This window comes from Salvia hispanica, chromosome 4 (assembly GCF_023119035.1).
Source record: "Salvia hispanica cultivar TCC Black 2014 chromosome 4, UniMelb_Shisp_WGS_1.0, whole genome shotgun sequence".
In the NCBI taxonomy this organism is placed as follows: domain Eukaryota; kingdom Viridiplantae; phylum Streptophyta; class Magnoliopsida; order Lamiales; family Lamiaceae; genus Salvia; species Salvia hispanica.
The window spans coordinates 56,288,391-56,302,502 of record NC_062968.1 but is presented as its reverse complement, the minus strand read 5'-3'; the positions used below and the strand labels follow the sequence as shown (position 1 = coordinate 56,302,502).

The window sequence follows — 14,112 nt, the reverse complement described above, 5'->3', positions numbered from 1 at the left end:
GTAATAATTTAAATTGTGAAGTTTAGTCAAATTCTGATCAATTCGCGGGGAAAAAGATTGATAGAGGCTACATGTATTAAATTTTGATAATTTGTTTTTAAACCTTATGAAACTGGTCGGAATTTGATCAATTTACATGATTTTCGTGGATGTTGCGTGCATAGAGATGTCGATGTTCATGAACAAGAAAAGATGCATGCATGCAATATGGGTAAAGTAAGTGGACCTTATGTATATATGTTGATGTAGATAAATATCAAAATGTGGATTGATTGAGGCTTGAAGTTTTTCTAAACTGAGAAATTAAAGATGGTATATGGAAGATGAAATTTTAACCCATTGTAGGGTTGAAGAAACAAACACATACACAAAACAAGAGAGAATGTGGAGAGAGAGGTATTTGGTTGTGATTGTGATTGTGATTGAGAAACAATGGTGGTATCGTAAATCGCGGCAAAATCTCTAAATTCGGACAGTCCACATAAAACATCGGACAAAATGTAATCTTTCATTGTCTACACAAATTTTCTTTGCTAAAGATATAGATAGGCATCACAGAAATAATCATTATTGTATATATTTGCTCAAGATTAAATTATCATAATATAGTTCGAAATTGAATTGGTTCGTGATTATTTGAGATTAATTCTATCTCGGAGCTATGTGATATTCATAGAACTCAATCTTGTCTAATCCAGCAAGTCGAACGTCACACCTATATATTAGGAAATACCCAATAGTTTCGAGTCTAAGTTTTCTAACTTAGTTTTAAATATCTAGCTTTTTTTAGGAGTTTCTTATTAGTCTAAAAATTGTACTTAATTTGTAAATTTTCATTCATTATCAGTGCAATTATACTTCAATTTTACTAATTAGTAAATTCTTGTTGGTATATTATTTTCGTATTTTAATTCATTATCAATGCAGCAAAATGCGACTCATAAACACACAAAAAAATTCCGGAAGTGGACCATCGAACCAACGGTGTGTAACTGGCCAGGACCACGGGCCGGTTCTGATTCAACCGCCAGTCTAGAAACGAAATCGACAGTTCTTGAACCATGGGAAGTCGCATACACTAATTGCTTCAAAAATGTGGTTGTGTAACAGAGGTAAGAAAAAATCTCATAGCACAAAATAGATCTAATCACCCTAAATTTGGGGATATGAGAGAAGAAAAAAGCTAATGGTGACTACTCTCTCTATACATGTAACTATTCAAGAAAGTGTTGGGGAAAAAAAGCCAGCACCTTCCTGCATATGATTGTCTCGTTCAGCTTCTCATCGATGTTGATAACCTTCTAAAACCCGTCCTGCAGGGCTATCGATGTATTGCTTTATCATTTTACGGTTGGTCTCAAACACAAAGGCCAGTCCCCTCACCTGGAATTTAGAGGATTGCATATGAAAGTTCTTCTAACGAAACAGGAAAACATATTCTTTCCCGTGTGTAAGATGATTAAGTGTGACATATGTACCTCAATGAGACAGCCAGAAGTAAGGCCTAGGCTCTGTCCAGAGGCTACATCTTTGCCATTCACGTAAATTGGTGTTCTTCCGAGGTTCTTCAAATGGAAGGTTCCATTCGCGTCCATCTTCATCGTAGCCTAACCAATGCAAAGAAAAGAAAACCCGGTCAACTTAATCCAGTAATACTGCCATGGCTTTACATAAGCCTAGACTCTTTTTTCCTTTTCTCGTCTTTTTGATAATCTGAAGGCGAGACATGGTTAACAGTGTCAGGCTGTTGACAGTGAGACGTCCAAAATACTGAGCTGTATTAGTTAAGAAATAGCATATGCAACGTAGATTTTAATGCTCATAATTCCTACTTGTCCCCGAAAAGTTACATCTCTTAGCCTGACATCCTATCTTCCATTCGGCCTCATCTTAAATTCAGGAGCACAGAATGTCCAAACCCAATAAAGATCATACCACAAATATATCAGTTTTGACAATCATGGTGAAAGGGAGCCAATTTTGCTTAAGGTGTACCGATCAATGAAACCGAGAAAAGAAAATGCTAAAACTTACAATTACGATTAACTGTTCACATCACTTAAGTTTAGGGGTTAGCATACCTGTCTTCGAGAAATTTTACCACCATTTTTTTCTCTTCCCAAGTCAATGTCAACTTTCACATCATCTGTTGCCCTACCCAGTAACACCTGAAAGCCACGATGTTTCATTTTTAAAGTAAAATTCAGACAAGAAATTGTATATAAAGTAGCTCAAACTTCACATTATTTCCAGTACTACTAACTCTATATGTGCTATAGAACCATCATCATCTACCAACTTTTTCACCTGTCCTAGTGAGGCTCGTATTACAGTCATCACAACTAAAAACTTCTGCCTTCTATATGTACTCAATTTGTCTTGCTTAGGAGCAGAATTGACTTGGGTCATGGTTAGGATGCATGCGAATTTATGAATAAATCATGGTTAGGACTTCAATATGGACTTGGGTCATGGGTGTAATCGAGCTTAGCCAAGTACTACAAAGTTTGCAAGTGGCTTGTTTATCATAAGGTTGAGCTTGAGCTAAGTATACCAAGCATACAGCAGTGTTATCTACTGGCTAATTAATTATATAACCGCTTGCAATGGCTGATGTGAGTATCAATTCGATCCAAAACTCATGCACTTGGCTGAGAGGTCATACCTCAGTTTTCTTTATCCAATGTCTGGAGAAACGCCCATATAACACAGCAAATGCAAAATGACTAACAATGGCTCTGTGTGTGAAAGCATTAGCTGCCTGCTCCAGCCTTATGATTGTTCTCTTCGTTTCTTCAAGTTGAAACCGTTGAACTGCAAGGGTTTCAGTGTGCAAAATGTGAGAACCACTAGTCTCACTTTAGTTACTATAAGAGCACAAGAGATAAGACAACTGTAGGATACTATAAAACAATGGCTAATAGCAAAATAGCAAAGGAGTTCCAGCCAAGTTCTTTTCTGGTAACGATTTAGACTAGATAGATGGAAAAATTAAAATTTAAGCTTTCCGCAAGAAACTCTTGTGAACCTACCCCATAGCAACTCATTTAGATTAGGAATATGAAAATACAATCAACTTAAAAGTGCAATTATTTATGTTCATCCCTTTGGCTGAGAGTTTGGAATAAATACAAGTCAACATGTAGAAAAGTGGAGATATATACCTTCAGGATTGGTGTATAAATCAAATTCATCTTGGCTCAAATCCATGTCTAGGATCTGCATGACGTAATGTAGAGGCTGAAGTTAATGCAAGCAAAACGTAGAAAATTAGCAAATTACGAGCCTTCAGATGTTTTACCATTGCTTCTACATCAGAAAAATAAGGCACGCCAAATTCATTCTCAGATAAGATATCCTCCTGATCTGAAAGTAGGGAGTGATCAATTGCCTTTGGGGCATCCGTTTGCTGGAAAATCAAGTCGACATTTGATGATCCATTATTTGGAATTTCAGCTACGCTGTCCATTCCACTCCGAGTGCCATCAGAATTATTTTGAAGGCTTTGATGAATATCCAAACTACTTTTATGCTTGTCTTGGAAAGGTCCAAGGGACTTAAAACCAAGATTCTTTCTATGTACCATCTCTGGGGGACCTCCCTTAACTCCAGTGACAAAATTGTTGGCATTCACATTTGCTAAACTGGCATGATTCAAACTGTCACTGTTCCCAGCTTCTCTACGTGTTGAGTGCTGGATGCTACTCTCAGGCAATTTGAATTTAACTCCATGATCTTTTCGGCATCTTAAACCCGCATCTGACTGATGGAATGAATCTTTCTGGGTGTTTTTCATTGCAAGATGTCCTCCTTTTGCACTGGAAGTGCTTGAGAAATTCTTACGTGACGAGGACCCTAGATAGCTAGGGTCATGCAATGCCCAGTGAGCCCCTGAGGAATTAGTTGGAGAAGGAAACCGATAGGGAAGAAAAACATCATCATTGCTAGGAATATCTGGGTCTTCGGTATTTAATGTGCAACAAATGACTCCATTACGATATTCTGGACCTACTTTCATAGTATATTGCGAGGCTGATAGTTGAGTAGCTGCAACTTCCTTCTGATCACAGAGGTCCTCCTTATATGAACCCCCATCAAGTATATCACCTGTATCAACTAAATGTCCATCTGGAACCACTGAAGCCTCACCTAGACCTGAACCAGATGAATCGCACAGATAGGGAGAATCCAATAGAAGTGAACTCAAACCATCAAGATAAGACTTTCCTATACCCTCATTTCCATCATTATCCATGTAGAGTAGCCCTTCGTCGTCAGAAAGGTCAAACAACACATCAAGGTATTCTTGTGTGCTAGAAGCCATATCTATCATGCTATCACAAGGTAGCGGAGCTTCCAATTTGAGGTTTGAGTGCGCTGCAGAAATGTCCTCGGAACCATGTCTAATAGGCATGTGAGGTAGAGGAGGTGAACACTCAAAATTATGAAATGACTGGTCACCAAGTTCTGAACGAGGCAAATCATTTGATTGGACAAATCCAGGGATCTCACTGCAATCCCCGGTTAATGAGATATTCTCTTCATATGTATAGAGAAGGTTGTTTGACACATATTCCCCACCAAGATCTTCTCGCCCATGATTTAGAACACCACCGAAAGAGGGCATGAGATCATTTCCAGTTGCCTCAGCAGCATGCGGCCCAAATTCAGCTGAGGAAGTAGGCCTAATGCTGTAATCTGGGCCTTGAGCTCCCAGAATATTTGAAGCTGGATTCCCAACTTCGCAATCTCCATACAAGAGTTCATTACCATCTCTGACGCTAGAATAACCAGGCTCAGATGCAAGACTGATTCCCCCCATATCTGCCGGTTCAATACGGATTCTTTTACGCATGGCATAATAATACTTTCGGACACTTTCAGCTTTTCTCTTCCCTGAAATGCAAGCTACATCTTTTACTCCAAACTTATTAGGTGGCAATTGACTTATTACCCCAAAACGTTCGGCCTCAATCATGTTTTCTGATGCCTCTTCAGAAACATTGGGATCATAGAGAAGAGAAAACCAGTGATCTTGCAGCTCCTGTACAGTATACCGCCGAGAAAATTGCACAGCACCTTTAGCTAGAGATTCCAAAGAAGCACCAGCCTAGAGTAAACAAAAAAAAAAGAACATTCACCATTGGTCACATATGCTTGTTCAAAACTTACCATGGTGGAAATTATCCTTTACTATGGAAGCTAATCCTCACTTTAAAGATTTTTTTCCAGATTGTGATAATAGCCATCTTGGATAACTAAATAAACGTGGATTCCTACAATTTCCATGTTTAATTTAACCACAGCATAAGGAAAACTTCACACTCATCAACTATGACAAATTACAGAAAACTTCCTCTTTTCACAACACATATCCTTACACCATCCATTTCCAACTGATAATAAACTAAACTCTAAAGGCTCTTCTTATTCTTTACTCAATTTCACCTATAATCACACGAAACACATGCCAAAGAGAATCAACACCAAGCAATAAACACTGAACCTCTGGCTTCCATGCAAGAACACCAAGTGTAAAATCATCCAAACCAAAAACTAAAGCTTTCCAAGCACGCCATCACAAATAAAGACTCCATTGCAGAAAAACAACATTTACTATAAAGGAAAAAATCGCAGGAACAGAGCACATTCCGAACTCCACAAAACAGAGCACTTTTTTCAATTCCACACTAAACAGCTCGAATTCAACATAACCGCCAAAAGGGCTTTTCAAGAATTGGACCTAGAATACGAAAAAATTCAGCATCCATTGTGGGAGAGGCGAAATTCAATAAATTAACTTGCTTGATAAAAAAAAGTAAAGTAGAGAAGCGAAAAGGGTGGAAATTGGAGGAAGATGGAGATGTACCTCAATGGCATTTTTGAGGAGCAAGTCGTCTTCAGGAATCCATTGAAGAGGCGGAGCCACGGCCCCCATTGTTGTAGCTTGTTTTCGAATGCGGCGCAATTCAGTTTGTTCGTCACCAGGTTGGAAACAACAGATTTTGTGATTTCTTTATTTTTTATTTTATTTTATTTTAATTTAAATTTAGAAAAAACAGAAATGTTAAAGAGGCTTCAGTTACAAATTCATCCTATTCTAATGATTAATTTCCATATTAATCTCTGATTATGGTTGTGTTCGTTTCTTTTATAAGTTTATAATACTGCCCCTTCACAAATTAATCGATTTATTTTTTAATATGAAGAATTAATGAAACGATGTTTAGGGCCTGTTCGATGTTTGCTAAATGGCTAGAGTTGGGTGGAAAACATGGGAATAACGCTGGTTCGGTGTTCCGCATTTCGCATGGGAACAATGCGAGCCCTCTTTAAGACGATGGACCGCACCGTTCCCTTTGACTTTCGGCTGATATAATTATTGCCACCTGCTTGATAATTATATACGAAATGGTTGATTTTGGTCAAAAGAAAAATTAGGAAGAGTAACTTACTCACTTAAGATTGAGATGTAAGGATACATATCGGTTAATTTTCATTGTCCAGACTCCAAAGGCAATAATCTGGTTGCCCATACCATTTTCTTTTTCAAAGAAAAAAACAAACCTATTCAATAGAAATTATGTCACCTAAGTGGTTAAATTGACGCTTATCCAAATCTGTCTATGATCTCTCCACAGGGAAAAAAAAAGTTGAATTTAAACTCCATAACAATGGAGGAAAAATAAATAGGGGAAGTAAGGGTTACTGTATGCGCGGGAGATATAGGTAGAGACGGGGGACCGGAGAAGTCCGACGGTCGAGAGGGAGAAGGAGAGGATGGACAAGAATAGAGCAAATGTAAAGACAACATGAGAAATCTCGGTTCCCTTCTACTTTTATTGTTTATTTTTACGACAAATGTTTTTATAATTAAACATGTTTTCTTTAACATGTTTTCTTGAATGACATAATTAAATTGTCATATTATATGATCATATAAAAAATGAGTGATATTATTAAGGTGTGATACAATATTGTAGACTGAGTTGTGATGAGTAATTGATTCACATGATATATTAGTCATTAAAGAAAATCAGAATAAATCACGTACCAATATATGAAATCATGCTTTAGTAAAACTTAAATCATATATGTAAGATCAATTGATTTTTTAAACTGTTGATTAAAATCTGAAATTTATTAAGATCTTACAAGTAAAATCAATTTAAATACACATGAATCGAAGATCAATTCAATATTCAATAATTGAATTGGATTGATGATTATAATATTTCAATGTAGATTCAATGGAAGATCAACTGCGATTCAATATATTAATTGTGAAAAATATATAGGATTCAATTGATTATTATGTAACAACATGATATATGTATACATTAGTTTAAACATATTAAAGTACTATAAAATAATAATGAATGCAGTGTAAAAAAAGTTGAACTTGGCTTTGATTGTAGTTTTACAGTTATAAATTTCATTGAGTGTGTTGTGAGTAAAATTAATGTCTCACTTTTATTGCAACAATTTAACGGTTTCAACAATGACAACAATTTTAATTAAGAAACAATATTAACGATTATAATTATATTGGTTATATGAGAATATTAAAAATGGAATGGGTGTGTTTTATAGCTGAACCATATTATGCAAAAATGAGTAAATAGTTATTCTTTTTGTGTGTCAAAATAAATCCTATTTTAGAGGTTTGAGTTCTATCTTCTAAGAAACTATATTTGATTATTTGAATATGGCATAGATTCGTAGAATATGGTCCAATATTATTATTTATTGTGTGTTGGCTAAATTGATATTTTAGTCAAAATTAACGAAATTATAATTTATGGACATTTAAATTTGATTAGACTAATTTAGCTTTCACTTAATTAGAAATAAGACACTGCTTCTTAATCTTGTCTCAATGCTATATTGTCAAAAGATTGGCCTTTTTTTAAAAAGGGACATTGACATCTAATATTACGAAACTTTTTTTAAAAATATATTTAAATAGACAAATCAAGTTATATTGAATTCACTTGTAAATTAGAATATTACCCGATTTGGCGCGTGTTTCTGATTTCATTATTTACAGAATTGCCATCGTCTCCTGTCCGTATTATCAAAATACAGAAACTCACGCGTCTTTTCAAATTTGCAGAATTAAAACTGCCATAAAATGAAATCAATACACTGATTAATTTCAATTCTCCGATCAAAAAGCTAGGGTTTTCGAAATTGAACGCGTTTTCGAAGTTTGGAGACGAAGAGCTCAGGCAAATGTTGGTGAAGTTCGAGATTAAGAGTAATAAAGTGAAAGGATTGTGCTTCCACAGCAAGCGGCCATGGATCGCGGTGAGTATGACCACCGGCGTCATCCAGCTGTGGGATCACCTCTACGGCATTATCGTTGGTGAATTCCGCCAGCACCATGGCCCCGTTCGCAGCGTTCATTTCCATACATCTCAGCCGCTGTTCGTTTCTGGAGGTCTAATTTTTTCTTTTTTTTGTGCTTTTCGTTCTAATTTGCTTTAGTTGTTTGACGCCGGAACTGTTAATCCGCATGATCAGTGGCTTTTGACTGTTTGATTTTGATTGATTCGATCGGAAAATGCTTGCATCGTTGATTTGAATTGAGCTGTTGGTTCAAGCATCACCGTGAATAAAAACACGCTTCTATCACTGAAAATTTTGATTGAGACAACTTGTGCAGGAGTATCTGTTTTAACATTTTGGTAGAGAACTATATTCTGCGGGTGAGTTTCGATCTGGTAATGAAGGTGCCAATGGATGAACTAGTGTTACTTAGAATCTATGTAGACGTGTTACGAATTTTGGAGTGTATCTTGAAGAATTGAGGATGAGGTATTAAATTTAAGGATCTAGTTATAGAAGTTTTTACTTTTAACTTAAGGAAGCGTTTCTCAGCCAGTTTGTTTTCGGACATGTTTTAACTTAAGAGAGCATTTCTCAGCCAGTTGCAGCTGGAAACTTGACAACGTCCGAATGCATTCTCTTGTGAGAACTTCAGTTTTTATCCTTATGTCTTGTCTCAGTCCTATGTATAAGTATTCATTTATTTTAGCTGCTTTGGGTTTTTATGTGACTTCTTTTGCTATTAGAAAGGTGGATGATTCTCGTTGTTCCTTGAAGTGAATTTACTCTTCTATGAAGACTATACCAACTTATGAAGCACTTATGGCATGCGTGTACTTCTTATTCTTTATAGGCATCAGACATTTGATTCTTTTGTGGAAAATGTTCTTTTATCTTTATTTGAGAAGCTATATCACTTCTTTAAAACTGTTCGTCCAGGTGATGATTTCAAAATCAAGGTGTGGAATTACGAATTTCATAAGTGTCTATTTACTCTCCTGGGTCATCATGATTACATTCGCACAGTTCAGTTTCATCATGAAGCTCCCTGGATCCTCAGTGCAAGTGATGATCATACAATCAGAATATGGAACTGGCAGTCTCGGACTTGCATTTCAGTGTTGAATGGGCACAGCCATTATGTTATGTGTGCCTCATTTCACCCCAAAGAAGATATTGTTGTTTCAGCCTCTTTGGATCAGACCATCCGTGTTTGGGATATTGGTGCCTTGAGGAAAAAATCCACCGTGTCTCCTGCTGATGACATTCTAGAACTGTCGCAAATGAATCCAGATTTCTCTGGAGGGGTCGATGCTGTTGTCAAGTATGTCTTGGAAGGTCATGTTCGAGGGGTTACCTGGGTTTCTTTTCATCCCACTCTCCCATGGATTGTTTCTTGTGCAGATGATTGCAAAGTTAATGTCTGGCATATGAAAGGTATGCTGACCAAAATTCCTTATTTCGGTGGCCTTATGTTTTAACTCTAGTATTTATTGGATGATCAATGCTGGCATTTAGATGAACCACTGATTAAAGTATGTGTTCTCTGCAACTGCATAGTCGCATAGTCTGGTGGTGGGTAGACCTTTTTTCCCGCTAAAGAATGTTTTGGGTCCTTGTCTCCCAATGAACCACAATAGTGACTTGAAATTTACCTGGTTGAGTATTCTGATTTAAGGCTTTCAGTTCTTAATATACAGGTAGGGGTCCCAAAACCCACTAAGATAGTTGGTAGCTTTAATGTGTGTGTTAAGGGTTCTTCTACATGTGTTTCATTAGTTCATAACATATACTATCTAAAATAGCTTAAAATATTAATGGTAAATTTAGTTTTGGAGTTTGGTATAGTTTTAGCCTTAGGCGAAGTTTATTCTGAAGTTGAACGTTGTGGTAAAGTTCATTTCTTCTGAACTGGAGAAATGTATGCTCAATTTTCTTATTTAGCTATTTTGATTCCTTGCCTGGAACTGGATATACGGATTTCCTTATCTGAGGCATCTTATAGTGTATTGTTTTTATAAGTTGTGGAAAACTGATTTCTTCCACATTTACATTTCTTAGATAAGACGGTGATTCACACAATGAAAGGCCACATGAACAATGTGTCGTGTGTTCTGTTCCATGCAAGGCAGAATATCATTGTATCGAATTCCGAAGACAAGAGCATTCGAGTTTGGGATGCTACTAAAGGAACTGCCCTGATGAAATATGAAAAGAAGCATGACAAGTTCTGGATCCTTGCAGCCCATCCTGAGATGAACCTTCTGGCTGCTGGTCATGACAGTGGAATGATTGTCTATAAATTAGAGAGAGAACGGCCTGCCTTCTCTGTCAGTGCTAATTATCTGGTCTATGTCAAGGGCAGATTTTTATGTGTTTTTGAGTATTCAACTCAGAAAGATACTCAACTGATCCCTATACGCCAACCCGATTTTAATAAATTGAATCAAGCACCTCGGATACTTTCTTATAGTCCTGCTGAAAGTGCTGTTTTGGTCTGTTCAGACACAGATGGGGGGTCATATGAACTCTACATTATCACCAAGGATAGCTATGGAAGAGGTGATGCAGTTCAAGATGCAAAAAAGGGTACTGGGGGTTCAGCTGTTTTCATTGCCCAAAATAGGTTTGCCGTGCTTGAGAGAAGCACCAACAAAGTTTTGATCAAGAACCTTACAAATGATGTAGTGAAAAAAAGTGTTCTGCCCGTTGCTACTAATGCAATCTTCTGTGCGGGCAAAGGAAATTTGCTGTGCAGATCAGAGAACGAAGTATTCATCTTTGATCCGCTACAAATGATTGTACTCGGTAATCTTCAGACATCTTTTGTTGTCAGATTCGTGGTTTGGTCTCCGGATTTGAAGAGTGTTGCTTTACTTGGTTTACACACAATTGTTCTAGCGGATGAAAACCTTGTTCAGCGCTGCAACCTTCATGAGACTATACGTGTTAAAAGTGGAGCTTGGGATGATAACGGAGTCTTTCATCTACACAACTTTGACCCACATCAAGTACTGCCTTCCTAATGGGGAAAGTGGAATTATCAAGACGCTTGATGCCCCAGTGTATGTGACAAAGATATATGGTAACACGATCTTTTGCTTGGACCGAGATGGGATATGCCGTCCTATAATTATTGATTCTACAGAATATATTTTTAAGCTATCCCTGCTGCGAAAGAGATATGACCAAGTTATGAGCATGATTATGAATTCTGCATTATGTGGACAGGCCATGATTGCTTATCTGAAGAAGAAGGGCTTCCCACAAGCTGCTCTTCATTTTGAGAGATCTCGCTGTAACTTAGCCCTTAAAAGTGGTAATATTGAGAAAGCACTTGAATTGGGCAAAAAAATTAATGAGAGAGATTACTGGTACAGGCTTGGTGTCGATTCTCTTTGGCAGGGTAATGCTGGGATAGTTGAATACGCATACCAAAAGACAAGGAACTTTGAGAGATTGTCTTTCCATTACCTGATAACTGGTAATCTGGAAAAATTATCCAAAATGATGAAAATTGCTGAAGTAAAGAATGAAGTCATGGGCCAGTTTCATGATGCACTCTATCTTGGTGATGTGCATGAGCGCGTCAAGATTCTGGAGAATGCAGGTCACTTGCCTCTTGCATATGTCACAGCTTCGCTCCATGGGCTCCATGATATTGCAGAGCGCCTTGCTTCTAATTTGGGGGAGAATCTTCCTTCTCTTCCAGAGGGGAAGAAAGCTTCACTTCTGATACCTCCAAGTCCGGTGTTATGTGCTGGAGATTGGCCTTTGTTAAGGGTTAGTGAAGACATATTTGAAGGTGGGCTTGATGAGGCAGGTATGGGGGTTGATGAAGATTATGAAGAGGCAGTAGATGCTGATTATGAAGATCCATTTGATGCTGATTTGGGAGGGGCTCTGGATACTGGTGAGGTGGATGACATGGAGAATGAAGACATTGCCGTGGTAGCGGAGGAAGCGGTTAAGCATGAAGGGAATGATAAGGTAGGTGGGTGGGATCATGAAGATCTTGATCTGCCTCCAGAAATGCCAGAGGCAGATAGTAATGCATGTTCGTCAGTGTTCGTTGCCCCTTCCCCTGGTATGCCTGTGATCCAGTTCTGGGTCCAGAGATCATCTCTAGCTGCTGAACACGCAGCTGCTGGAAACTTTGAGATAGCAATGCACTTATTGTATCGACAACTGGGAATAAGGAATTTCTCCCCTCTGAGAACACAATTTATTGATCTTCACATGGGCAGTCATACTTATTTACCTGATTGCACCTCAGCACCAGTGACATCTGTTGCACTGGAAAGGAGTGAGTCAGCCAGTCCGAATGTTGGAGGACATCCTGCACGCTCGTCCAATTCCTCTCGATTGGATGGAAAGGCCACGGGCGGTTACATGGCTACCACTGGACACTCGATAATAAGGAATATCCAACCTCGGGGAACACAATATACTGATCCTCGCATGGGCAGCCATACTCATTTACCTGATCACACCTCAGCACCAGGGGCATCTGTTGCCAGTCCGAATGTTGGAGGACATCCTGCACTCTCGACCAAATTCTCTCGGTTGGATGAAAAGGTCACGGACGGCTACATGGCTACAACTGACGGAAAGTTCTCTGATGCTCTTGGATATTTCATGTCTATTATGCACACAATTCCGCTGATTGTGGTCGAAACAATGAAAGAAGTTGACAAAGTTAAGGAGTTAGTCATAACCATCAAAGAATACGTTCTCGGTCTAAAAATGGAACTGAAGAGGAGAGAACTGAAAGACGATCCAGTACGTCAGCAGGAGCTTGCTGCCTATTTCACTCACTGTAACCTCCAGCCACAACACGCCAGACTCGCTCTATTGAGTGCCATGAGTGTTTGCTACAAGGCACAAAATCTAAGAAGCGCCGCCAACTTTGCCCAGCGACTTCTGGAGACGAAGCCAGGTGACGAGTACCAAGACAGAATGGCCCGGCAAGTTGCGCAGGCTGCTGCCGCGAGGAGCATGCATGATGCTACCGAACTGAACTACGACTTCAGAAGCCCTTTTGTGGCATGTGGGGCCACATTCGTCCCAATTTACAGAGGCCAGAAATATGTAACCTGCCCATATTGTACTGCGCAATTCGTTCCATCTCAACAGGGACAGATCTGTGCTGTCTGTGAGCTTGCAGAGATTGGATCTGAGGGATCAGGCTTGATGTGCTCTCATTCACAAATCACATGATACCTTCACCTTCAGACAAATTAGAGAAAAAGGTATGAGTTTCATAGCTACAGTCTTTACATATCCATATTATTTTGGCAACATCATCAATCCATTACACTTTTCTTTGCTGTGTGGGAATTTAGTATGCCTACCATATTCACTCTATTATAATTTTGGTACAGTTGGTATCTAAGATTATGATTTTATTATGAGTTTATGACCAGTATTTATCTTCTTGTTACCCTTCCAGTTTTCTTTCATCAAATTCTTCTACCTCTATATTAGGCTTCCATTTCAATAATTTCATCTGAGTAAATTCAGCAAAATTAAAATTTAATTTTTTAGTGTAACAAAATCCTAATATAAGGCCTAGTTTGTTTTATAACTCATTTTATTACATGGGTAGAATTAGGTCATTCCATAGTTATTTCAAATAAGATTTAAACGATTTCCATATACTATCAAAGAATACAGATCATTTCAAAAGGAAAACAATGCATTCCAATTTTAAAAAGATCATTTTTTCTTTGGAATGAAAAAAAATGCTCTTAAAATGACCTTAGTTTACACCACATATAG

General features: G+C 38.0%; 1 protein-coding gene and 1 pseudogene across 1 annotated transcript; one reads left to right on the top strand and one right to left on the bottom strand.

Annotated features, from left to right (window-relative positions):
- Window positions 1-1,054: 1,054 nt before the first annotated feature.
- On the bottom strand, window positions 1,055-5,957 carry LOC125218797. The gene is made up of 7 exons (XM_048120570.1): window positions 5,870-5,957; window positions 3,302-5,110; window positions 3,165-3,219; window positions 2,666-2,814; window positions 2,082-2,168; window positions 1,479-1,607; window positions 1,055-1,383 (listed from the first exon to the last, which is right to left on the bottom strand). Exons 1-7 carry the CDS (start codon window positions 5,936-5,938, stop codon window positions 1,282-1,284), a joined length of 2,400 nt encoding a protein of 799 aa, XP_047976527.1. The 5' UTR covers window positions 5,939-5,957; the 3' UTR covers window positions 1,055-1,281.
- Window positions 5,958-8,225: 2,268 nt separating this feature from the next.
- LOC125220184 lies at window positions 8,226-13,742 on the top strand (annotated as a pseudogene).
- Window positions 13,743-14,112: the final 370 nt, after the last annotated feature.